Here is a 27,318-nt window from a genome sequence, read left to right as displayed (position 1 = left end):
GCTTGAATAAAATGAATCACCTACAGCCACTCCTTTCTCATGTCAGTTCTTCTCAAACACATAGCTGAGCAAATGAAGAAAAAAATAAATATAACTGTATCGCATAAAACACTGACACATCCAAGATGCCACAATTTCACATACATTTATTCCTTCAGTGCAGACTCAAATAAAACGCACTATGTTATTGTTTTGAATATGATCAGGCACTACTACTACCAGAAAATAGATTTCCTGTAGCCATAAATTGAGCACATATGTGTCTGTTGAGAGTAAGAACAAGAAATTTCTTCTTTAAGTGATGGTGTGCAAAATACTGAATACTGTGCCATGATACAGAAGGGAAAACAAAATCAGCATAAAAAAGAAAGTTTTTCAGCATATCCAAGAGATGCTGCATTACAAAGCGGAAGGCTGAAAGGACTTAAAGTGACTTTAACCATGTGGCATGAAATTTACTCACAATTCAGCTCATAATAAGAATAAAGTAAAATTTTGTAACATGTCATGGCCAGAAGATACTGAGTTTTAATGGGGTAAATACAAATGGAGCTGTGCTCTTAGAGTATTTGTCAGCCTGGCATGGAGGGCAGAAGTCACACGTGGGATTTCCATAAAGACTCCAACATTTCTTCAGTCACTTGACAAGCTTCTTTTCATCTCCATTAGTTCATTATCCATACATTTAGGATTTAGTCCAAGATCAATTGTCTCTTCATAGGCTGGCATTCATAATAGGTTTCAGATCAGAAAGATCTGTAACTATATCCTGTCTTTGCACAATGCAGTTGTGTATTCCTCCTGTCAGTCATGCACATACCAGCAATTAAGATAATGAATACATAATGCTCATGTACTTATACTTACAGACAAATCAGCACTTAAGTCTAGCTCTGCATGAGGATCTGCATGTGGCAACACTCAACCTTGCCATACCAAATACATTTGGACTCACTGGCCCTAATATTTATTAGGGTATTTATTCCTGCAAGTGAAGAAAGACCTGCACTCTAAATCTACTTACAAACAGCAAATCATTTCCACAACATTTTTAATGTGCTGTAACACTCCACTGATGGATCAGGAATCATAAAGATTATGCCACTTGAAGATGACTTATCAAAAAGAAAACCTAATCCCAGTCCCAATCAGCCATCAGGATGCCTAAACTTGTAAACCTGCACTCCCATCAAGGCAATTTCAAGCACCAAAGAGATACAGCGCCCACTGTCTGTACAACAGAATGCTCTTTACTGCTGATCAATAAGTATTTGTTTCAGGAAAAAATGGCAAAAAACACTTCAAACAACAAACTTCCATGTGGTCAGCTTAGTTTCTGGATCCTTCTGTTTTCAGTCCACCAGTTACAGCAGAGAACAGTTATTTCTATTTATGTTTTTTTTTTCTTAACCTAATCAAAGTATTTCTGAAAAAAAAACCAACAAAATCACCACCACATGTACAGAAAACCATACAGATGTTTTTGAACAACAAAGAAAAGCAACACGACTACACAGGTATCAGTCATAACGAGACATATACGATAGGATTCAGTTATGTTCCTGTGGCAATAGAAAGTCTTTAATTTTTAAGCACTTTAGACTTCCCAAATACACTTGCAGGCATTTTGCTCTTTGTTTCCCCACACAGTTTACATATCACATTGAGCAGATTTAATTGCTTTATTCTGAAAAGCATGGCTGGATTTTTTTCCGGGTTTTGTTTTGTTATTTTCTAAGCTGGATGAGACAACGACAGAAAGCTTGAAAAAATATTTTATGTAAGTCTTTGCAATAAAAGATGCACTTGTGCCTTAAAAACTTTCTAGACCATGGACCACTATGAAAACCTCCTACCCTTGGATGCCCTTTGCTGTCATATTTTCAACTAAAAATGACAAAGAGCACAAAGTGGATCCTCAGACCAGTGAAGCTCTATTCATTATGGCATGATTTATATACCACAACTTGGAAAATACTAAGTAATACAATGTTCACAACTCCGGTAGGCATCCACAAGACAGAGGTCAGTTCCACCTGAAGAAATTTATTCCTATGATCAGGCCCTTTATTCCTACCACTCAGGCAAATTGCAGCCTTCAGGAATAAAGTCACCTCAGGTTATTCTATGCAAGTAACACAGCTGCTCTTAACATGGTGGATCTAGCTCAGGTGCTCCTGCTCTGGTACACTCCCCCCTGCTCTCTCAGTCTCCTTGGGACTGATGCATTGCTCACAAGGCTATTCTCAAGCTGCAGACGGCTAATAAGTGGCCTTTTCTGGGCCACTTATGCCTTTTAAAGTATTTGTTCCCAGTGCCCAGCTAAACATTTCTATTGTGACTCCCAGTTACGTACACAAATATTCTTGCATATGCTCTAAAAGTGCTTTCCTTCGCTAGAATGTCAGAACTGAAGCACAGTGTCTAAAGCTGCAGTAAGATATGGGATTTTGGAGACGTCAAACCTAATGACACTAGTTCTGCAAGTGAACACCTAGGATGACATGCATTGATGTAAAAAAACCTAAAAAAGTGGAGGTCAACCAGGTGCTCACACCTATCCCAAAGCATAATGATAAAAGCAGCGGTAGGTTAATGGTGGGACCTGATGATCTTAAAGGTCTTTTCCAACCTAAACAATTCTATTCTAGCCTATGATTCTAAAATCAATATTTTTCAAATTTATTTATTAAACAATACATGAGGAATATGGCCATGGTACACAAGTATGAAAGGATGAGGAAAGGAGTATATATTTATATGAATAACAGAAAATCTACAGTTCTGTTACTTAGGACAAGAGTCTTCACATTGCAGAACACCAACACTATGAAGTTACAATTCTTTTTGCTATTAGACACATATATTGCTTTGGAAAACAGACTTTATTTTTAACTGGAATATTTACAGTTTTCCATTATACCCTCACAAAAAAGTTGCTGTTTCCACCTAAAGCATTTCAATGCAGAATAAAGATGTATCCCTCCTACTTATTTGCAGTCTTCCTATTTATAGTTTTCAGATGTTACCACAAAGGAACCTGATGAGAGCATAATTTCTTTATCTGAGCAATCTGGTATTGGCCTCCATTGGAACAAGGTTACTAAATTAGAGAAGCAATTTCTATGTTTTCACATCTGTTCCCCTTAAAATTTATGTATAATTCAATACATACATAAAATACCTTATGAAGTCTCCTTCCAATGTGTAAACATTATTTGTTGTCAACTGAATAATGGCCTGCGACTGCCATTGGGTTTATACTGGCTCCCTCTGCTGGCTAAAATCCGTAAAGTGGAATTTAATTTTCCCCACTGCTCTTTTCTATAAATTGTGGCAAGTAAAGAACCGAACTAAAGAACACGGCATGGCACAGAAATTATTTGTTTTCTAATCCACCCAGAAAAGTTCGACATTTCAAACCTGACTACAGCAGAACCAATACTGCCAACCCAAAGGATTAGTAAAACAGTGATGCACCATACAAAGGAAAAATAAATACTCTATATGCCCTTTAGAAGGAAACAGGCATGCTGGTATGCTGGTGGAAGGAAATACAAAATAAATACCATTTGGGGTACTGCTTAAGAAAAAAAAAGCTCATTTTAAAAACTTCATTTTAAGCTAAACATGAGCCTGCAGTGTACACTTGCAGCACAACTGTATGCTGGGGTGTATCAAAAAGGAGCATGTTCAGCAGGTCAAGGGAGGTGATTCTTCCCCTCTACTCTGCTCTCGTGAGACCCCACCTGCAGCACTGCAATCAGCTCTGGGGCCCCCAACACAACAGGGAGATGGACCTGTTGGAGCAAGTCCAGAGAACGGCCACAATGATGATCAGAGGGCTGGAGCACCTCTCCTGTGAAAACAGGCTGAGAGAGTTGGGGTCCTTCAGCCTGGAAAAGAGAAAGCTCAGGGGACATATTATAGCAATTTTCCAGTACCTAAAGGAACCAACAAGGAATTTGGAAAGCAACTTTTTACAAGGGCATGCAGTGATACGACAAGGCGGAATGGCTTTAAACAGACGGAGGACAGATTTAGATTAGATATGAGGAAGAAATTCTTCAATATGAGGGTCTGATGCACTGGCACAGGTTGCCCAGAGAAGCTGTGGCTGCCCCATTCCTGGCAGTGTCCAAGGCCAGGTTGGATAGGGATTTGAGGAGCCTGCTCTAGTGGAAGATGATCTTTATGGTCCCACCCAACCCAAACCATTCCATGATTTTATGTCCAGAATTTTGAAAATTATTTGTGAAGGTATTTTGGCACTGGTTGTAACTATTAGTTAGTTTCTAACTCATGTATCACATTCAGGTAATGATTACCTAGAATATTTTAAAATACACTGATGATTTTCAGAAGTTCTTTGATAGCAGTCCCAGGACATTTTTTAAAAGTTTATGGGAAATCGCAGCACGAATTATTCTAACTTTTGGCAATGAGTTAGTTTGAAAGATAGGAATTTCTTTAGTACTTTAATATCTGCACTCATACAGAACTGCAGAGAAGCATCAGTTACCTGCCCATTTTCAAATCATAGATTACTTTTCTCTTACAAAAATAATTATCTAACCCTCATGAGAAACAGTATACTCAAAGAAGCAAACAGCTCACAAGCATCTTAAACACTGTAAAATTGCCTAACTGCAATCTGTTTTTCCTGCTCTTACTTCCAAGGTATTAATATGAACTAAAGGTTTCAGTCATAGGGCAGAAGTTTTAACCTAGCCTTGACTACAGAATTTGGTATTTGTAAAGGAGAGAGACTTCTCTATATCTTTCTTCCCCCGCCTAAGATCTCAGGTGAAGATAATGTGACATTCCCCCCCCTCCCCCTTACAAACTGAGATGTCAAATTCCTCTGAATTCAAGTTGCTATAAAATCACTCTAGGTTATGTGTTTTGTTCACACCTCCCCCAGTTCTGTGGTTACTTTCGTTGCAACTGATAAATGTATAAATCAAACAAAGAAGAGCACTAAACTGACTACAGCATGTAAGATTATTGTATTGTCTATAGGACAAAATGCACCCAAAGCTTGTAGCTAAGAGCTAACAGTTCTTCCCCTTAGTTTCAAAGCCATTTATCTTTGGTACCATGAAAATTTCCTCTTGCCAGAGAGTCTACTCCAGTTACAATGAAAAGTCTGAGACAGAGATAACAAGCTCTGACATTCACATGTTTTTTTTTCCTCAGTGGTTTACCACTTAAACATGGTTTTAAATAACACATATAAAAATATAAAAATATTTACCTCATGTAGTACTGCCTCCATTCAGTCTTTGTTCCACTCAGACAGTTCCTTCCAGAATTATTTAAATTTGGGTTATTTTGAACAGGATATCAGAATATAAAACACAGAAACAGTCCCCAGTGGAATTTAAGAATTATACATTCAATCTTTCCCACAAGGCTCTTGTGATGATGACTGTAAGAAGTTTTACATGCTGCAAGACTCTCTCACTCTTTAATGTGCAACTGAAGCAAATAAAAGATGCTTTAGATCATGCTCAGATTTAGAATTTACACATGTTGCCCAATAAACAAGACTACACATTGTACACAATACCACTACTCTTTCTTTATCAGTATGGAAAGCCAGCTGGTCTTCCATTTTTTATAGATAGACACATTTTCCAGTGCATAGCTAAAATTCAAATTCATCATTCATTAACACTCTCCAATAACATCTCATTTTTTTGATGGGGGGAAAAAGAAAGCAGAGAAAAAGAAACAAGCAAGCTACAATGCAATTAATCAGATTTTTACACATTATGTATTTCTAGATAAATGTTAGTGAATATTTCTGTAACTGTCTTCCCAGTTATTAAAATCCTATTATTGCCATTATTATTAATACTAAATTTGTAAAGAGGAAAAAATCAGTCTGTCATTAGGATCAAAATTTCTTAAGGGGCATATTCATGAACAATAATTTCAATAATCAAATCACACCAACGTTTGCAGAAATTCTATCCTGCAGGAGCATCAATGATATAATTTTGTGACAGATAAAAATCAAACTCTTTCCATCTGAACACCTGAACTCCTGCTCAAGTAAAAAAGCCACATTGTCATGACCATGAACCATTAAGAAATAGCATTATCTTAAGGTAGGATTGTACATTTTTCTCTTGCATAGAGCTTGACTGTATTCATAAACATGCATATGGGAAAAGAACAGCAAGCAAACAAGACTAGATAAATCTGCAAGATTTCCATTTCTTGGTTACCAAAGAAGCATCTGCAACCTGTATTCGACACCACATTACTCACAGGACATCTGCAGAGGCAGCTATGTTTTCAAAGTGGAAGAAGCAGCAATCACATAGAGTGGAGAACACCCATTTAGGCAGCATAAACCCTGTCCACCAGCAGGAATGGCAGTGTTCTATGATTACTCTAGCTTTCCCTCAGGCATCCAAAACCAACCAGACTCCCTGCCAAGCTCCTGCCTATCACCACTGCAACCACATTAAGAACAGTATATATCTCAGTATTATTCGAATAAGGTAGTTTTAGTCATAGAAATGTGAATTTGGCAGTATTGCTTCAGGCATACACAAATTATACAAATCAATTATTGTTTGGAACACGAACTGGCTTATATTTACCACTGATCAATGATACAGCAGAATACTTAATGACACCCAAGCATTTGCAGAACATACAAACTGTGCCAACAAAATATATAAATGCAGTATTGGACATCTACCTACAGATCTTTAGTTGATGCCTCTATTGTGTGTGCATTGCACACCCATAACTATCAGCTGCAACACATGAATCCTTCAATGCAGCTTTAGAATGAGATGAAAAATGGGACAATTCATTAAAAAAAAGACATTCATTTACAAGTTTGGAGCTATTAAAAGCAGAAAGTTGACAGAATAAAAGCTGCATCCTGGATCTAGCTGCAACAACTCACATCTGCGAGTCCTTCAAGTATTAATATGACAAAAATTTTATTCAACTGACCCCACTGGAAGAGCCTTGTGATAGAACTAGAACTGAATCATACAGATCATTAGCTGAACAAGTTATTTCCTTTAGATAATGTTTTATTTTGCTAGCTTTCACAAATATTCCCTTTCTACTTTTTCACATTTTTCTGGGGAAGTTTACAGTTTTTTTTTCAAATTCAACATCTTCCACCTATATTTTTCCCAAATTACAAGTATTAGTACATGACTTGACCTATATCAACGTACAGCATAACACATGTTGCTGTAACACATTTATGTGTTTGCATTTTGTTTAAAGTAAATACAAGACCATGCAACTTACCCAAAAACTTTCACCTCAGCTAGAGAATTCCTACCTCATGACAGGAGAAGAGCCGAACTCCTTCCATCTGATGGAAGACTGGGTAGTGGGTGTTATCAATTGTATCACGGCGGTAGACATCTCCCACTGCCAGAAAGGCATCTAGGCCAGAGTGTATCAAGTCCCACTGATGAGCTGATGTATGTGCTCTTAGCATGTGACCACGATTCAAGTAGTAGTTATCCTCTTTACTTCTGCTGGCATGGTTTTGTGGGATAAGCAAACTGTCAAAATTCTGCTGTACTGTAACCACAGGAGAAAGACCATCATAGACAGAAAAAAGCGGATTCCCACGGCGTCCTACATATTGTTTGTAGAAGTGGTCCTTTATCTGCTCCTTGATTAGCCACAAAGGATGATGCTTTTTGTTGTGCAAGTTCTTCCCCACCTTGGAAAGAATCTTCTCTGTGACATTGCTGTACTCATCTTGAGCATAAGTTTTACCAAGCAGCTCCACAGTATTTGAGCAGGGTGTGCAGGCAGCAAATTCTGAAGGTACAGACTTGGACGAAGAATGCCTCAAATGGGTGGGAATTCCTCTTATCTTCACTGTTGGTGGCAAAGCTGTTTTAGAATACTTAGCTACCCTCATGAATTTCCAGAGCATTGCCATTGTAAACTCTTATGATCTAGAGAAAGAAATAAAATTAAAAATTAAAATTTGAGTTAGGGACTGCAAGCTTGATGCAGAAATTGCTAGTATCTCAGGGATAAGTGAAATCCAATTATCTGCTTGATTAATATTACAAGGTTCCCATTACAAACCACTATTTTGACTTCAAATTTCAGCTAGGATGTCTTACTCAATTATCAGTCCTCTGTACCACTGCATCAGTATTAATGACTCCAGACCTAGCTTAAACCTCATTCCAGATATTGCTACTCTTACAGCTGAATAAACATCAGGCCTTCTTTGGAATGGTATTTTTCATCTGGTTAAAATACAAGGCAATAATGCTATTTCTGAAAAACTCAGATATTTAACAACACCCTTCCACAGTAACGAACTTGCTTATAGTAAAACCCCAAGCATTACCTTATTGTTTTATCATCTCCCCCCATTAGCAGAAGCTATAGAAGGCAATCCACATCAGCCAGATGCATGTGGTACACACTGTGCAACCATCACTAATTCGTACTTAATATCAAACAAAACCACTTAAACTTTTCAAACCACTGAACCACTGTGAAAAAAAAAAACAAAACAACCAACAGATGGAAAGAGCACAAGGCATATATTTATATATAATCAGTATATTAAGTTGATATATGAGCATCACATAAGATTCACAATAAAAGCTCCACACAGTCAGCACCAATGTTAGCATTTTGGGGGGAGCATAAAACCCCATGTTCCCAGAATGGCTGCTTTCATGGCTAACAACACTGTATCAGGCAGGGAGGCTTGCCAAGTATCAGGAAGGTCATTGACGTGATGAGATTCTGAAGGATGTCTGAACTGAAAAACTTGCTTCCTATCAAAAGGCCACCTTCACACATCTGCCCTGTTTATGAACAGGCTTTGTGCTTCACATGTACACAGCAGTATTACTCTGTAGTGTTCAAGGAGGTAATTCCAAAAACAGTTTTGAGGATGATTAGCCCTTCAGTCACCCCAAATGCATAAGCCCACTCTGAGATGAAAAGTCACTTGAAAATTTGTAGTTCAGCTTAAAAAATATTAGCATAGGCTACAGTAAAACAATTAAGTATTATAATTTGTTTATTATGGCGTGGGAAAACAGAGGCATTAGAAGTTAAGTGACTGAGGAAAGGCATCTGCTCCAAACAATAAACTGGTTTGTATTTCTCTATGAACCAAGAAATCCAGGGCCACAGGCTCCCTGGGTAAAAGGCTTTCCCGTAAAAGTGGTCTTAAAGAAATGGGGGAATAAAGTACATTAGCAATGAATAGACCACTGCCAAGAAAGGCAGAGCTTTCCATCTTTACGCCAGCATCACAGTATCTGACTAGCGTTCCTCAAGAACATCAGAAAAATTAATATAAAGAAAGAACAAACAAACTAAGATTATTCTTCATACTCTTCAAGTCCACCCCAAAACAGATCTGTAAAAGAAACTGGGTATGTTTATGTTTGGCTTCCTTTCTTCTGGATTATGCCTGGATGTTTTCCATAGGTCTATTTCCTGAAGTATTGTATCTCAATAAACCAAAATAAAAGCAAGTTGTATAGTCAGAAATTATATTTAGCAGGGAAGAGTAAAATAACTAATTATTTGGTTTAACGCTTTTTATGGTTGAATATCTTGAGTAAAAAGAGCAGCTATAACTTTTAGAACTTTTATCTAGTTTTGAAACTTCTAAGAAAGATTGCCTTTTTTTTTTTGCAAAATATTTTGCCGAATTATTTCTTGGCCATTACTAATAAGGTTCTTCCATAAAAGAATTCACACACACACACACCAGCAACCCCTCTGACATAGACTAAACGAGGGGATAGCCTTACATTTTGAGAAGAGGCTCTATTTTCCCCGAACATAAGTTCTCCTTCATGGAAAGGGAGTTCTCATATTCAAACAGCTGCTTGAAATACCCAGTTCTAGTCAGATAATGAATGCAGCTTCCCTTAAGTAAATATCACCATCTGCCCATACATTTAGCTTTCTAAAAAATTAAACTCAAAACTTACACATAACTAATGTATGAAAAACTCTCGTGACTATCGTGAGTCTCGTGATGTTTGCTGCTTTCCTAAATACCATTCCTTTGAGCATTAGATAACCATATGAAAAGTTTAAATTTCACATAAGCAGTACATCTCATGATTGTAACTTTGTGGAAAAATAAATTAGAACATGAACCATAAGTGCTGGGGGGATGATTTTTTAGTATTTGTAATGAGCAAATTGCTAACACTTTCTGATAGCTCAGAAACACTAACTTTTCTAAGCAAATGATGTATATACTCCTCACAAACTCTTACAAGAAAAAAAACTACAGATGAACTTGTATCAGTTTTCATAGTTTTCATCCTAACATTATGCTTGCGCCTTAAAGTTAAATTAAATTACTATATGCGCTATTATTCCAATCTAAAGAAAAATCTACTGTGAGCAGTAAGAAAAGTTACAGTTATCCTATGTTATCCAATGTCCAAGTGCTACAAACAAAAGCAAACAAAGCAGTAAAAGAGCCACTAGCATGGTATCACACAAGAGTGCCAAAAACACTGAAGTCTTTCACCAGCACTCTTCTGCTCCGCTCTCCCACCACAGACTCATGCATGCTACTTCCAAGATCACTTCAGAAAAATGGTACTGGATTTAGTTCAACTCAGCTAGTGATATATTGCATTTGGGGACAGAAGCCTTTGCAAGGAAGGAAAAAGCCATGTTCATACTTCTTACACCATACAAGAAACCTTCGAATCAAAGAAATATTTACTAGAGTGGAGAGCAACACTGGAAAATAAAGAAATCTCTTTACCCTTCTGCTAGCAATAAGTAAGTGATGTTAAGGATACACTAATTACTTATGCTCACTTCTAACAGATACTTATTTCTAGTAGACAACTACCTGAAGATCTGAAAAAGCACAGCTGACATTTATCATTTTCTAGCTTAATTTCCACCATGATTATTATTTGTCGGTAAAAACACCCCAAACAAACAACTGGCTTCTGTGCACACTGACAAAACCTCAATCTTACAGCAAAGACTGTCAGCCAGCTAAGAACCACAGTAAGCCAAACAGCAGCTGTAGATCCTGTAGCTAAAAACAAATATATAAATGGGAAATAAATACTGAACAACCAACACTAGCATCTGTGATCCAAAGATGGTAAAGCATTCCACCAGCTTTACCAATGTGTCACAGGCTCTGGGCTTGACAGTGGCTCTAACTTGCAGCTGGGAGTCAATGAACAGTTTTGGAAGCAAGTTGCCCTGCTAGCAGCTCCAAGTGGGACTTCTCAAAGCACTGCAAGCACCAGGCCCACCATCTTCTATACATAGGTTCTTACCTTCACACTGCCACTGTCACATTCCCAAGTACCTCTGCAACTCCATGGGCCTGTCCCTGTTTGTCCATTCTGGGGTGTCTAATATAACTGCAGGAATTGGGATCTTTCACAGGGATGCTATCGTCATTCTGTTTTGGTGATACATTTGGAACCATGCCTGCACATGAGTATGAGCTTTTGAGCAGTTTCAAGGTAGACCAGATGGCAGAAGGGTGGCAAACATGACACTCAGGGATGAAGACATCCAAACAGTCCTGTCCACCTGGCACAGATGTGATTGCACTTGCCAGTGTTGGTCCTCTACCACATGCCCTGTGCTGCTTCTACCGTAGTTCCAGTTGCTCAGCAAGGCTCCCTCATCCCCCACAGAAAAACAATCACCCCCATGCAGCAGCACAGTAGACACTGCATGTGCAGAAGTGCACCGCTGTCAGGAGCTTAACAACAGGGAACAGCAGACTGAAGGCCAAAAAATATTGTGACTTTGGAGCACATGCAAAAGGCAGTTAGATGTGATAAGGGCCCATACTGTTGTACTGTTAAGGCATGCCCTTTCATGTCTAAATCCAGGTTTCCATGTCACAGTAGAGGGAGGATTAAGTCAGCATTATCACAGCTGCAGTGGTATTTGTCACAATTCCCCTCTACTCCACTGAGGTTTAGAAAAGAATTGCAGACTCAGTGAAATTCCTCCTTATACCTGCCCTGAAAAAGGGAGGGAAAAGAGGGGTAGTTTAGCAGCTCATAGTCAAAGAAAAAAGACTGTGCACCTGTGTTGTTTTATTCACCCACCTCTCCTGGGAAAGTGGAAAAGAGGAGAGAGAAAGTTCTTGCTTGAGCAAACTAGAGTCCATCAGTGAACGAAATGGGCTTTCAGGGCCATTTGCTAGGTATTCATATCTGTGAACAAAGGGCATCCTCATTCTTGCTGACCTTTTTTCTGTATGCCCTGAGCTTTTCACTGTTTATGGCCACAGAAACACAGATGGGCAACTGCACACATAAACCGAAGTACAGGATGGGTTTGAAACCAAAATTCTACAAAGATGAGAGTCTGTCTCCTATCCAAGAATAGCTAATTAATGCAAGACTCTGAAGTGCCATGGAAAACGTTAGAAAAGTTGGGCTGCCACCATTTTGTGATGTGACAGCTTTTATCTACCGTATGTGTGGGGAGGGGAGTTCAACCAACATAGCATATGTTAAAACAAAAATTATAAACATATGCCAGGCTGCTAAAATTGGACATTTACCAGCCTGCTGAGCAATTTAGCTAAGCATTGAATTTTAGTTTTGAAAACTATGTAGGCATACAGCAGCAAATATCATTGTATTGCCGTGACCTACACTGCATAGGATATAGCAGATATAATTTTGCATGCAATACTAACAATGAGCTCAGATTTTTTTCAAGCTCCTTTTAAAATGTAGATATATTGTTGCACACCAGAACAAGACTATCACTCTTACTGAGCATGCTGAATTCATGTTACACACACAGACCTCTGAAATAGCTTTGCAGGTAACTTAGAATAGATTCATTTTATAACCTGAGCTTCCAAGGGCAGAACGTTTACAGATGTCCCTGAAGAGAGCTGAACACCCAATGGAACAAAATATCGCATGCACTACAAAGCACCAGGCAAGATAACATAGCCTTCAAGTATTTGGCTCTTAATTTTTTCATGTACTTTGAGTTCATCTAGTTAATAATCCATCAGCAGGTTCCAAGAAACATACAGAATAACTTTTGTTATTTTTCTTATCTGAAGCAAAAATATGTCAGAAGCTGGCTTGCTGCCTGCTCTCTAACAGTGATACAGTAATCATGATGTCACCTTCGGCAACATTTTGAGGAGTGCAATATTGAGAGAGAATATTAAAACACCTTTTCTGGGATAAGGCATACCATGTTTTCTCTCAGTGTTACATGTAAGACCTTCTTAAATATGAAATAAAAGTTATTAGCAACAATGCACCTTTTTCACTGATCCAGATGCCTATTGTCTTACCAACGCCCAGACAATATGTTAATGCCCTGCCTTACATCCATGAGCACCCAAAGGCAAGCACAGAAAATGTAGTCCATACTTCTGAGGCACACCAACAGCCTTCACTGTTCTTTAGAACTACGCGATGTGCCAAGATAGTCAGCAGTGGGCAGCAAGTCTGTGGAGAGGGGAACACACTTTTGCAGGGATCTCTGAGCAAGCACCAGTTTTAAAATGTTTTGAATCGTGTTTACACTTCCCATTCAGTTTCTGGTTGGATGTTGTGAACGATAACAAGTATCACATTCCCATCACACTGCAACAAGTTCCAGTTCCCCCTGTGGTCCTGCAAAGGCTGCTACAGGCACTAGTTTCCCTGATACAGCAACAGCTCTGAGATTGTTCAGGTTTATCTATAAGTTTCCTACTTATTAAAAGGATAATACTTCTCAAGACATAGGATTCAAGACAGGTAAAATGTGTCAACAGTAGTCAAAATACTTGCAAACTCTGCAGCTGTATAATTTGGTCTAAGACTGCTTCAAAGATCGACATAATTGGGTAGTGACAACCTGTAGTGAATTTGGTTTAAGCAGCTCAGAAGTACAGTATCCACACACTGGAATTTGTGGTCAGCAAGCTAATTGGGTACAAATTGCTGAATTATTTAGAGTATATAATTTTTAAGACAGAAAAGTATACAGCATAATTGACATAAGAAGTTAGAGATAAAAAGCAAATAAATTTAGACTTCTGGTCTTCTGGAGAGACATCAAACACATGCAAAATTCAGAAGCTTAAAGTGAGCAGTCCAACCATACCATTTGTAGTTGAACAATAAAAAACAAACCAACAACAAAACAGATTAAAAAAAGCAAAATAAACATATTCAGAGGAAAGAAACTATCAACAACAAAAAAAATCGTGTATATATATGTACATATGACAGTAGATTAAATTAAGAAAAATATCACCACTGCTCAGAAACAATATCTAATTTTCTTTTATTTTTACCTTTATTATTTCTTAATTTTCTTTTTCACAAACTAAAACCAAGTTTTTCATTGAAGAAACACTGATTATGCCCTTTAGTGAAAACTTCCAATAGCGTATGACTAAGGCACACAAAACTCTACTAATAATTAAGCAGCTGTGACCTGATGTTGCTGCATTCTTCCCTCCCTCCACAATGAGACAAAACACAATAGTCAATTCCAGATTTTAAGGGAAAAACCTCATTACACAAACATAATTTGAATGCATTACATTACAAATTACAGACTACAGAAAGGCAATGTAGAAAACACCCTTAAGCATTCTCAAATGTGTTTCCCGCTTTTAAAATACATCAATTTTTCAAGGGATGCAATCTGAAAAAACACTACCTTTGCCCGCTGAGGGAATATTCTTTTTCCAATACCCTGAAAAGGTTGCCAACTAGCTTTCTTCCTTAGAAGACATATTGTAAATAACTGTCAGATGAAAGAGAGAGAGACTTTTAAATATCTACAAAATCTTCACTGCAGTCAAGATTAACAGTATCTCTTTTGCATTCTTTAATCCACCACTATCTGCAACTCAGTTATCTGTATTTTTCTTTATATGTATATGCCATCAAGAGCATACTCTTAAGGAGTTTTATCTGAGTAAAAATCTCATTGTTTAAAAATCAGATATTAGCAGTATTCGTGTGTACTGGTATACTTTCTTAGTTCTCACTGATAAACTATACCATTCACACAAAACCATAGAGACCTCATCCTACCTTATCAGGAGGAGGGAGTAATAATTCTTTTGCAGTCAGTTATTAACTGCCAAGAATGAGGCACATTCAGACTGGGTAATAGCACAAAGGACAGCAGAGGAAAAATATAATCATTTCCATGATAGTAACCCAAAACACTACACCATAAACAACTCCACAGCATGGAGAGTGATAAATGATTCCCACTACTTCCTTCCATTCTTGAGAGAACTGAGGAAATCCATGACTCACCATAGATCTCCAGATGCCCTCCTTAGTAATACCCTAGACATCATGCTGTAGTTTAAAAGAATAATCTAAGTATTTATTTTAAATAATAATTAATATTTGAAACCAGAAAGTTATTTCATGGGTTTTATACGTATGTAATTAATAATTAAATTGAACTAGCCTTTCTTACCATGTTTCAACCCCAAGTAGTGCTGGGATATTGTAAGTTTTGTGTCACAGCAGTTTTCTGTCACACCAAGCTCTAAGAAGATCACTTTCACGTTTGTTATCATCTTGAGCTAGAGATCTACATCTCAGACCTAGCTGTGATGTGAACTTGATCTCAGCACAGACTCTAACTCAGCTGCAGTATTGTACCTTGGTCTTTCTCTATTAGAGAAATAATGAAAGTCTGAACAGACAGAGCCTTCACCAGGACTATGTATATTTTAACAGTCAAGAAAAAAAATCTCTACAGATTTTACTTCAGAATCTAAGTCTTATAGACTTCAGTATCAAAAAGGAAGATAAAACAGGTTATTTGCAGTGGAGACTCCACTGCAGTCCAACACCTCCCAGTTAGGAAATGTATGATCACACACAAAGAAGGCATCACTAGTTTTAACTGCACCATCTTCACTTACCTGTAACAGGCTCTGACAAAACATTTAAGGAAAAGATGAGAAGGCTCCTATGGAAGGACCTACATTTCCCTGCCTGGGGCATACCACTTCTCTGAGGTTGGTAGGAACAGGGCTGAAATTTTAATGAATAAGGCATGTGTCAAGCAGATTATGCAAGAAACCTTGGCAGCCACAGAGAGGTTAGCAGTAAGATACCAAGCTAGGGCAGTATAAATGAAATGGTTAATAGAGAAAAGGGGAAGGGGAAAATTGCTTTCATTTGCTTTTCATCTTCATAAGCTTTGGAAGGAAACAATAAAATGATGAATGGGAGAATTTAAGGATAAAAATTAATCAGACTCAGAATTAATAATAACAGGTACTAACTTCTAAAAGGGACTACGAGCCTTTCTAAGATCTAGAATTCACCTGAATTCTTCCCAGAAATTACTTCTAATGATAGGCTTCACAAATAAATTACGATGTAGTATGTGAACTAAAAGGTGCTGTCATGTAGGAAGCCACTAAATTATTGAAAACTCATATAAGCAAATGAGAAAAACATTACCCACAAGGCCAGATACACAAAAATGAAAAAAATCTGCCTTTCTTGAGGTGCCCTCACAAGTCATAATGAAAGAAAGCAAAGAAAAAAATGTTAACCACTCTGTCAAAACAGATGTTAAAATCTATTCTCCCTAAAAAGACCTAAGAAATAAATCAGCTCCAGGAGTTTACAAGTGTTATTTCTCCATAAAAGGAACTTGCAAAAGAAAGAGACTCCATGTTCCTACCATATATTCCCACCATTTATACTTACTCATAATTTTGGATATAAATTTAATATAAGTATGCTTTTAGAGCCAGGTATACTATTATTTTATATTGTACTCTATATTATAAATTTGAATGCTTTGTTTTCAAAGGGATGTGGCTAGTTTTTAATGTAAGAAAATTTGAAAAGTGTGCAAAGCATCATCATATTAAAAAGTAATCTAAAATTTTCATTAAAAAAGAAAGTGATCCTATTGGCAAATAAAGCAAATTATTAATGCATGCTGATTTACAGAAACATAGCTATAGTCACCTTGCTAAATGTTAAACAAGTCCAGCACTATGATCCATGGGTTCAATCACCATTGACACCAGTTGGACGTACAGACAGATATACAGGTTACACAGCAACATTTAGACTTTAATTAAGCGGCAGTCTGCTCTTAGATAGCATATCTCTACATAGGATTTTTTCAGCCATTAACCAATTAAGCTCTACAATACCCCCATGGGAGTAGTACTGCATTATTTATACCCCTTAGTGCAGCAGCTCCCAGTTCAAAAGTGCTGTACTTTAACATCTTGTCTGCCACTTATTTTTTCTTTCTATATTATTTTGACTATATTGGCATCTTTACTCCATGCTCAGATGTTGGGTTTGGTTTTTTTTTTTTTGTGGTTTGTAGTATCATTTTATCAACAATTTAAGGAGTATAGTGGCTACTGTGAATAGAATTAAAACGTTTCAAAACCAGCTTGACAATCATCACTTATTAGGAATCATGCCAAACAGTTCAGAAATACTAAGCTATTACCACTGAAACAAGCTCTTCCTCAATATGTAGATTTTTAAGGCCCAAACTGGCATTTCTTGAGCAAGAAGTTCAGAGCCACTGCTCTGTTTGTATTGTATCAAATTTCACAGGCCTCAACATGAGTGTAATTATAATCACATTCTTAGTATGAACAGGAGAGATCAAGAGGAGAAGCAGAAAACACTTAGGGAAGATGGAAAGGTAAATAAATTATGAGTTATTGATGCAAACAGGAATATGAAAGAAGGTGGCAATGAACTGGGTAAAGTAGCATAGAACAGAACATTGCCACTGTACCTATTCCATGGCAGGGCTGGCCTACAAACCAGAATGGAATTCACACACATCTTTTAACTAGGATTTCACCTCTGATCACTATGTTTACCAGAATCCAAGACAGCATTTGTTTCCCTGAGGAAATTACATGTTTCTAGGGGCCTCTTGTGGGGAAGTTTCACATTAAACCTAACCCCACTGATGGTCTTGGCTCAGATTATGCAGTGAACTGTGTCAGCTTGCCAGTCCAACCAGGAAAGAGTACTACATGATGGCTTGTCTCTCCTGTATCAGTTGTGAGAACTGACAGAGTCATCTGAGATTCAAACAAACACAATACATACCCAGATTTATATTTCCCAGAAAAGACAGCCGAAAGCAATAGCACATCATCTGCCTTAGGACTTGGTTCTGCTGGGGCCAAAGCTCCCCTGGCACAGCAGTCAGCATTTACTCGAGTTTTGCAGAACCAAGGCCCAAGAGCTTAGCAGAGCTCACACAAAACCCGTAACAACTTTGGATTAAAAGAAAAAGAAAGCAAATCTAGCAATTGTCATGAAAAAGCAAAGAAGTTGCCTTCTACACCATGCATTACTACCATAGTACTAGTCCCGGAAGACAGGCAGACTAGATACAAAGATACGGCACCTAGAAAGGAACATTGTCATGCCTAGTGTCACTAGGGTAAGCAACCAGAAAGACAAGTGAAGTTAGTAGTGATGGTACCACATATTAGTGCTGAATAATTCTAAATTATAATCTTTACCATGATCAGAGGGTACAGTAAAAGTGAATTCACAGTGCGACTTAAAAGCATTGTAGGATGCTTGGAAATCAGATCCTAATTGCATGTCTCAAATGTGCAAGGAAGCAGGAAATGGTGACTTGCTGAGGCCAGAACAGAATCAAATACATGGGACCTCAGAAGGTCACAATGACTTAACTTTAAGGTAAAAATGAATGGCCACAACCTCTCTTCCTTAAACACTTAAACCAAATGGACTACTGCCCTAACCAGCTGATACAAAAGGTAAGGGCAATCAGGTCTCACTCGAAGGAAAATATAACCAGCATCTATACAACATCAAATTGAGACAGACACAGATTTATGAGTACTAACATTTTTTCAATATGAACCTTTAATAATAAATTCCTGGAGTTCCAGGGACACTGCCCAGAGCTTTAAAAAAAATAACTTATGGTTTAGACTTGTTCTATTTTTTACACCTACTAATATTAAAGTTACAGTTTCCCAAATCCTTTAATCCAAAGGCTATCCCATAACAAATATAGTGATTGATGGTGATTTTTTTCCTCTCTGAAGTGATTATTACTTTATTGAGTCTTTAAAAAAACAAAAAGAAATCATTTCATTTTCATGCTGCTACACTATGTATACTCAGAGAAACAAATGAATTAGAGGAAATTTGTCCAGCTTGCCATTTGATATAACAAAATCTGGCCCAGCATGGCACATTGCCCCATTTTCTAGACAACATTAAAATATGAGTATTGGATTGTATATTCGACGCTGAGTAAACAAAATCATATTCATCATGTCAAATGAAGCTGATCTATCTGCCAATCTACCGAATTCCTAAACTTGAACTGGCAATTTATTAAAATGCGTCTAACCAAAACTGCAGAATTCTAAATACCCAGCCTCTGTAGGTGTAACCCACCTGCAGTCATTTCGTATTTGTAAATTAAAACTAAATATTTCCAGTTGTTTGCATGCTCGTACTCCCACTCCCCTCTAACCACACAAAGATGTGTGATCATCTGGATGATGCTGAAGGATTCTCCTCTGGTCTCACCTCACACCACGTGAGAGGCCAAACATTTCTCAGATTGCTTTGGGGTCTGTTCGCAGCTAAGCCAAGACTGAACATCACTTACTGCTTAAAGAAAAAAACCTCTATGAAGCTAGAAACATTTCAGTGAATAACATAGGAGCTGAAAATCACTCCCTAAGCTACTAGATCCTTTTATCATTCAGCCTAAATTATTTGGCATTGGGGTTTTTTGTTCTCTGGTTGCTACTTTGGGTTTGGGGTTGGGGGAAAGAGGTGTTTGTTGTTTGGAATTTTTTTTACAACAGTTATTTTCTGTCACCCCACCATAAAAAGCTGCATCACCAATTGCTGCCTTTGAGATTTATTTAGACGTGGTAGAACAATTGAACTTGTTGGGAAGTATTTCTATAAAATCCCTCAGGTAACTAAGACAAGGTTGAAAAGTTTCAGGATGAAGTTTTTTGAACTCTTATAGTTAAAGCCACTATCCAGAACCTTTACAGCATTTCATTTTCTGCCATTCCGATACACACATTGGTATGTGGGCTGAAAACTCTCTTTTCCTAATTCTTCTTTCTGTTATCTGCTAGGAAGCAGAGCAGAATAATTAGATTGACTCAAGTAGCTGCTGATTGCTTTCAGTTTGTAGTTCATTTCTTGATGCCAGAGAGAAGTCTTGCTAAATAAGGATCAATAAACCGGGTAGGAATATCTAAATATTCTTTAAAGCTGAAGAGCAATGCCACAAAAAATAAAGTTTTTTTAAAGTAAAGTTACTTGGGAAAAAAATAAAGTAAAAATGTTGAGCTTACTGAATAGCAAAGTTTAAGGAACAGGTACGAAGAACAGAATTTAAGCAGAATGAAAATGAAGCCTGTCTTTTCTATTCTCATTTACTTCTTACTACAGAGCTATCAAGAAACACAGCTCTAAGGGAAAGAAAGCAATTAAGGTATGATGTTAACATTGCAACATCAGTTAAAGAAGAATTACATCCAGCAAAGGGGCCTTCAATCACAGACAATTGCAAAATCACTTATAAATACACCATTACAATCAACACCTCCGTTCATAATTACAGAAAAAAAAGATCAAATACTGTGTACAGGCAGACAGAAAGAATAAAAAGCAATAAAAAATGACAATATCTTGCTTCCAGGCTGATGCTATTTAATTAAGACAAAAGCAGAGGAAAGGTCTTTTCTTGCACTATCATTGCTAGCCCAGACCTGTTGTGGGCATTCAGTCTTCTTTAGTACTACATGAATTTAAAATAAAATAACTATAAAGCACTCAGTAAGGCTTTTTTCCTTGAAGTTTTAAAGACAGCTTCTTCTGACAGCAAAGTAGCAAACCAGGGAAAGCTCTTTACTGTCTCTTCTCTTTTATACATTCAAGTGACTTCTCTCCTGCAATGTTTATTTTGATACCATGTGGAGTGGACGCCATATGGAGTGGGTAAAGGAAAATGTTTCATCACAAAAGAAGAGCTAAGTTTCAGTGCTCTCTTAACCTGCTGTACTTTTTGTTGCACTTTTACTAGGTTTGCTATAAATTGAGAAATAAAACACAGAAAGGTATCTCCTGGTACACCTGAAGATGACATACACTCACACTTAAGGCTGAAATTCACCACTTTGCAGAAGGGCAGCACCCAACTCATTGCTAGGTAAGCCTCATAAAGACGGCTATAAAATCACATTCAGTTCTGATGCCCCAATCCTGCACTAGATGTATCTCTGAGCAGTAGTTTTCAGTTTAAGGCCTGAACTCAACCTGTTTTTTGAGAACATTAGAACATGGTCTTCTGATATAGCAGGTACACTCAAAAACATTCATGCAAGTAACATTATACTTCTGTATGAGTGTCCTGCACTCAACTATTCAAATAATTAATCCTGAAGGTATCCACACTTTATTCAGTTTAAGTTCCACAAGCATCAAATTTAGTGCAGTCAGTACATCTGCCATGCTAGCATCTACAAGCTCTGTCAAAAATCACGTTTATTATTAGCAACCTGTGAGCAATTAGTGTAATTATTAGCAGACTTGGATTCATATTAATCTGTGTTTGTTTCAATTCCACAGGCAAACAAGGCATCACCAGCAAGCCACTGTGTTAAGAATATTAATGACTTTACATCTAGTTATAGTCATGCTGCTGATTGTCCCTCTCCACAAAAAAAATATTTTACATTGAAATTTATGTATTCTTCAGTATGTCACATAATATATTCATAACATACAATATATTCCATAATGACATAAAGTATACACCAGTAAAGAAGACAGAATATAAGTTCCAAATGCAAAAGACTATTCTTTGATATTTGAAAGGATACTTTAGTATTTGTCTCTTCTCCAGCAACCGTGATCTGCATTGTTACCAGCACCTAGTAATTACAGGAGTCCAGTCCACAAAAACATATCTATCAAATCTAGTCAAACAGCCACAGAATACCCTAATTTGGCCATCCAACTATTGACAAACACATAGTTACTAATGTGTAAATAAGCACCTCCACCTTTTATTCTTTTTTTTTTTTGTGCTATAAGATCATCTCTCAACTGTAACACCCTATTTAAGCACATAGGAATAACCAGTATTATTTCTTACATGCCATCAGATCATTAAAAATTTCAACTGGTATTCCAGTTCACTGAGAAACAGTGTGGAAGCACCAGCACAGGCCAGAAATCAGGAAATTCTTTGTCCCCTTTTTATGCCTTTCAGTATGTATAACCAAAGAAAAGGTAGGTGACTCCCTCACACACCCTTTCTTGCAAACATGTATTTTCTACAGGAGATTACTAATGAAGGCAAAATTTGTTGATTACATGAACCCCTCCCCCCCCAAAAAAATGTTAATAGCTCTCTATCAAAAATTCAAAGGTGTACTGAGTGGGTTTTTGCAAGAATCTGAACTTGATCTACTTTCAGAGAGTGTTTTCATTAGCAACCCACAACTGAACAGAGGACACGTTTAAGTCTGCCAGTCAAGAGCTGATGATGCAGGTATGTCAGATAATAGGGATGGAACTCAAAACTCTTCTGTTAAACTAGAGAACTGGTCAGAAACAGAACAATTCAACAAGGGCAAGTGCAGGTTTCTGTACTTTGGCAGACAGCTGCGTACCTACAGCACAGCAATTAAGTAGCTAGATGGCAGCTTCTTCAGAAGAGGATCAGAGGCTATAACAGACAATGAGCTGACTATAACTTCAAAATGTGATTAAAAAAATAAAAATCATCCTACAGGACTATAAACAGGCATATAGAATTATATACTCCATAAAATAGGAAGCACAACTTCTGTCTAGCAGGAAGAAATAAGAGAATCAAATTTCTGGCATAATATTTATAGAGAAATGTGAAGTTATTGGAAAGAGTCCAAAGATAGCAACAGAAATCACAAGTCTCAAAGGAGGAACCATGTAGAAAGTTTAAATATACTAGGACTATTTAGACTAGAGAGAAAAAAAAACAAAGCCACTTTCATCATCATCAGATCTGAAAGAAAGTTCTACACTCCATGGAATAAGCTTGTCTCCACCGTATCCTGTCCAGGACAAGCAGCAATGCACCTACCATAATCAAAGTTAGGAAAATTTGCATCAGTTATTAGAATAAGCCTTTACATGAATAAAGTGAGGACTGCATTGTAGCTCTATTATTACATGCAGATTTCCATGCTAAAAAAAAAAAAAAACAGGTATTAAATTCAGCCTGCTTTGGAGGCCAAAGAACAGCTTAGTGAGTATCTCAAGGTCTTACCAGTCTTGTTTAGGTTTGCAGTGCTATAATTTCTATGATCATTATTACAATTTTTTTAATGAGGCACATTTATAAGGGGTTATCCCTTAGAGGTCTAGCCAAGTCTTCTTTCAATAGCAGTTTTAACAGTGCTTATGGCTGAATGCCAGTTATATTGCCAAAAGCTTAACAGGTGATGTATTTGCTGATAGGCACTGTCATATTTTATCCATCTCAGCATCTATTTAGTAAGTGCTTTAATGTTCCAGAGTATGGCAGGTGCTACATAAAACACAGCATTATTTTCCATATTTTACTCTCCACAGTGGCATTCCTACTCACATTAACTGGCAAGAGTAGAAATATTCACAGCAATCTTAAAAAGAAAGTTTGAGTGCTCAGTGACAGCCAGTTAGCTGTGTACTCTCAGTGAACAAAACAGAACACAGCAATGTTTTTTTCCTATTATAACAACATTTCTCAGCAATTTTTGGTATAGAAGGAAATACAATGGTGAACAAACTGCAGTAGTCATTCAGACACTACCTGCTACCTGTATGCTGCAACAACAGTGCCTGATTTGTTACGGGTGTGTTTCAATTAGTTCCTTCATCTTGTTCCATGGGACAGGATAGGCAGAAAAATCCATCTGGAATAGGCTTTTCCATTCATAATTTCATCCTACTTATGTTTAAGATTTCTAGCTGGTCTAGATAGAGACTCTCACTGAAATTAATGTAAAGACACCAGAAGCATCTATGAAAATCATTCTAATCTGACAAGATACTACTTTTACTCCACTCTTCAAACTGCAGTTGTACATAGTGTAATTTTTAATATTTTTATCTTCTTTTTTTTCAGTATTCCTTCATACAGAAGTCATTACAGACATCAGTAAGGCTCTTGAGTAACTTCTGCTTTCTCTTTGATCTCTCTCTTTAGAGAATAAGGGGACTGAAATTGAATATAATATTTAAGATTCAATATTTCAACTGATAGAACTGAAGCATCCAATAACTTTGGGAAGGTCACCACCTCTTCCTCATATCCTAACATTTTTCTTTACTTACGTTTCATCTTGTCTGCACTGTCTACAGAGAGATTAAACACTAAGCACAGTAAGAACCTGTATGATGCCAGTGGCTTTACTGCTTAAAGGACTTGAAAATAAAATATTTTTGCTTTGTTAAAGCAACAAGTTTTTAACCTGTTGTTTGTTACGCCAACAACCCATAGCAGACTCAAACAGAAATGCAAGAAACATACGTGGACTTTAATCACAAAGCTTTCACTTCTGCCCATCATTATAAACTACAAAAAACAGTGGCTCCTAACTACCTACATGTACTAGCTGTGCAATCCCCAGTGACTCAGAAACACTGTTTCACTTTCAACAGTCTTTTATTTCATGGCAAACCAAAAAGGAAATACAGCAAAAGTGGGGTGGGGGGGGGGGTAGGTGATTGTTTTTCCTCTATCTATCCTATGGTATTTAGCAAGGCTTTTCATTTTTTTAGTGTCACCTGAGTAACAGCTGCCTCCTATTGAAAAACACTAATGACCATGGAAAAGTTAAGCAAGATGTCAGACTCATAGTATGTGCTGATGTGTTTAATGTTTTAATGTGTTTCATGGACACATGAAGTAATTTGAAGACAAATTCTAAGCAGGTTAACTGAAAACTAAAAATGCAGTTCTGAAAGTAGAATGTTTCTCACTGCATTGCACACCACAGAGCGCTCTTCTCAGTGAAGAGGACATTTCAGGGTGCACTTCTATATAATAACAGGATCTACTGCATTAGGAGCAAAACGACTAATTTAGCATCTCAGCAGTAAGGGTGGAGAGGGTCACGGCAAGATAAAGAACAGGATATTGTATTTATTTTCCTCAACAAGGCTGTTTCAAGCAGACCCATGCTGTCACAAAAATAGGTAGGAGGGCAGTAACATTTAGAGGCTGTTGAAATGAGTCTGATATACCTATCAGCTGTCGACAAAGGGCATCTTAGAGCACTGCACTGCTAAGTAATTATGAAAAGAACAAAACAGCAGGAAAACTAAGCTTAATTGTGAATAAAACCCAGCCTGGCCCTCTTATAAAGCAGGCCGAAATAACCATTTTTTTTTTTCCTCCAATAAACAAATAAAATACAGAAGAAATTTTTAAATGCCCATCATGCAAAATCCCACATGATTATTTAATGTGTTTTGCAGGACGGAGAGCACTAAGACAGAACTGATGAAGAAATACACTGATGAAGAAATACACAAACTTTAGCATACATAACCCTTCCCTGAATGAAGCCAGGTAAGTGGAAACTAAAAAAACCCCACGAAAAGCACTTCCAGTATGCCTTCCAAAATGTTTTTGTCCTTTCTCCTGGTAGGTTTGCCACTGATCTTTCCAACAGAAACAAAAATATAAGACGAAGGTTATCAATTGCAAACACTTTCGGACTAGAAAATAATCCCTTTATCTCCTCCCCTCTATCAGTTCTACTAAGTAGAACAGTCTCTTTTTAAATTGCATACACAAATGAAAGAAAAGCAATCACTTGGCAGCAGATTGCTTCCTGACTGCTAAAGCAAACTCCTCAGGTCATATTCTCGTTTCTTGCAATATCCCATCATTCTGAGGTTCTAACACATTCATCTTTGTCAGGCAGGTTCCCAGTATGCTCAGGCAAGAAGTACAACAAAAAAAAAGCACGCAAACAAATAAATCTCCTCCCTCTCAAAAGAAGGTTTCATTTGAAGTCAGTGTTCGCAGTGTGGGATACTCCAGGCAGAATAAATGCATCCTGTGTTGCTCTGCTTCTAGCAACTGTAAGATTCAAGCACCAGTCTCCAAGGGAGATGTTCTTTGAGTAGCCCTGAACACAGACTGTGGATTTAATGCTTTTTAGGACAGAGCCCTCACTTGGGAAAACAAAACAAAAGCTACCACAAAAACACAAACAAAAAGTGGAACACAGAAATCACTGAGAGTCAGTTCAAGCGTATCAGCAACGGGGTGCTATCCACTCCCACAAGACAGTACACCAGAAAAAAAACTGCGGGTAGCCAATGTAGAAAAGCTTGATACAATTTTCTTGTAAAGAAAGGATGGGCCATGGTGCCCAGCATGCTAACCAAAGCCTTAGCACAACAGAGTTGCGGCATCTCCAGGGAACTGACAACCTGAGGAAACTCTCCACCTAATGTAACAAGTAAAAATCATATCTGTTTCTGCCGATCCTTACAGATCCAACAGCAGCTTTGCAGTCCTGAGATGCACTTCCACTTCCGTCCCTAAGCAAAGAGGTTACTCACAGATACGCAACATCAGTCAAATGGACACACTGAACAGGACTTACAGGGAATTTAGGTTGGAGAAACATGTTCTAAACCATGCTTAATCCTGCTGTGAGTAACCCCTACAGTGTTGGGGTTTAACCTTACTAATGTTCAGATTGCTTAAATTACCCCAAATAAGTAACACAAGAAAGCTACTCTAAAGGTGAGAGGCACAGAAAATACAAGAACTGACAATACTCTTGGTATTTTTAAACCTATCTCCCACCCAAATACAGATCTGAAGTGAATGTGTGACTTTTCCATTAGTTGATTTCAGGTGAGACCTCCTACATACTTTATGTAACGTGAGTTTCTGAAAGCCCTATTCATTCATCTTTCTGAAACATCTTTATTCTACAAAGTATGTAGGCTATGACTCTTGGAAACCAATTAAACCTGTAATATTTCCAGATTCACTTAGATGTTCAAAGTAGTTCAAATAAACTTCATCCCACACAAGTATAAACAAATGAATCATATTATGTAAATACCCTGACCAGACAGCCGCTCTTCACTTCAAAAAATAAGAAACACACACAAAAAAAAACCCTCCAAACAAACCCCAAAATAACAAAAAAAAACCACCACACACAAACACACACTCCCCCTCTTCCCTCCCCAAGCCAACAAAAAAACCTCACAAAAATTAAGGCTTTCCTCTTCC

General features: G+C 37.5%; 1 protein-coding gene across 2 annotated transcripts in view; it reads right to left on the bottom strand.

Annotated features, from left to right (window-relative positions):
• FARS2 (phenylalanyl-tRNA synthetase 2, mitochondrial) overlaps positions 1-27,318 on the bottom strand; it is a 241,101-nt gene that overhangs the window by 180,454 nt on the left and 33,329 nt on the right. For both annotated transcript variants that reach the window (XM_005149915.3, XM_034064714.1), the window contains exon 3: positions 7,325-7,958. In XM_005149915.3, the coding sequence (XP_005149972.2) occupies positions 7,325-7,942 (618 nt within the window). In that variant the 5' untranslated portion in view covers positions 7,943-7,958. The remainder of the gene's footprint in view (positions 1-7,324; positions 7,959-27,318) is intronic.

The sequence above is a fragment of the Melopsittacus undulatus genome, chromosome 1, assembly GCF_012275295.1.
Source record: "Melopsittacus undulatus isolate bMelUnd1 chromosome 1, bMelUnd1.mat.Z, whole genome shotgun sequence".
In the NCBI taxonomy this organism is placed as follows: Eukaryota; Metazoa; Chordata; class Aves; order Psittaciformes; family Psittaculidae; genus Melopsittacus; species Melopsittacus undulatus.
This window is presented reverse-complemented; position numbering and strand designations above follow the sequence as displayed.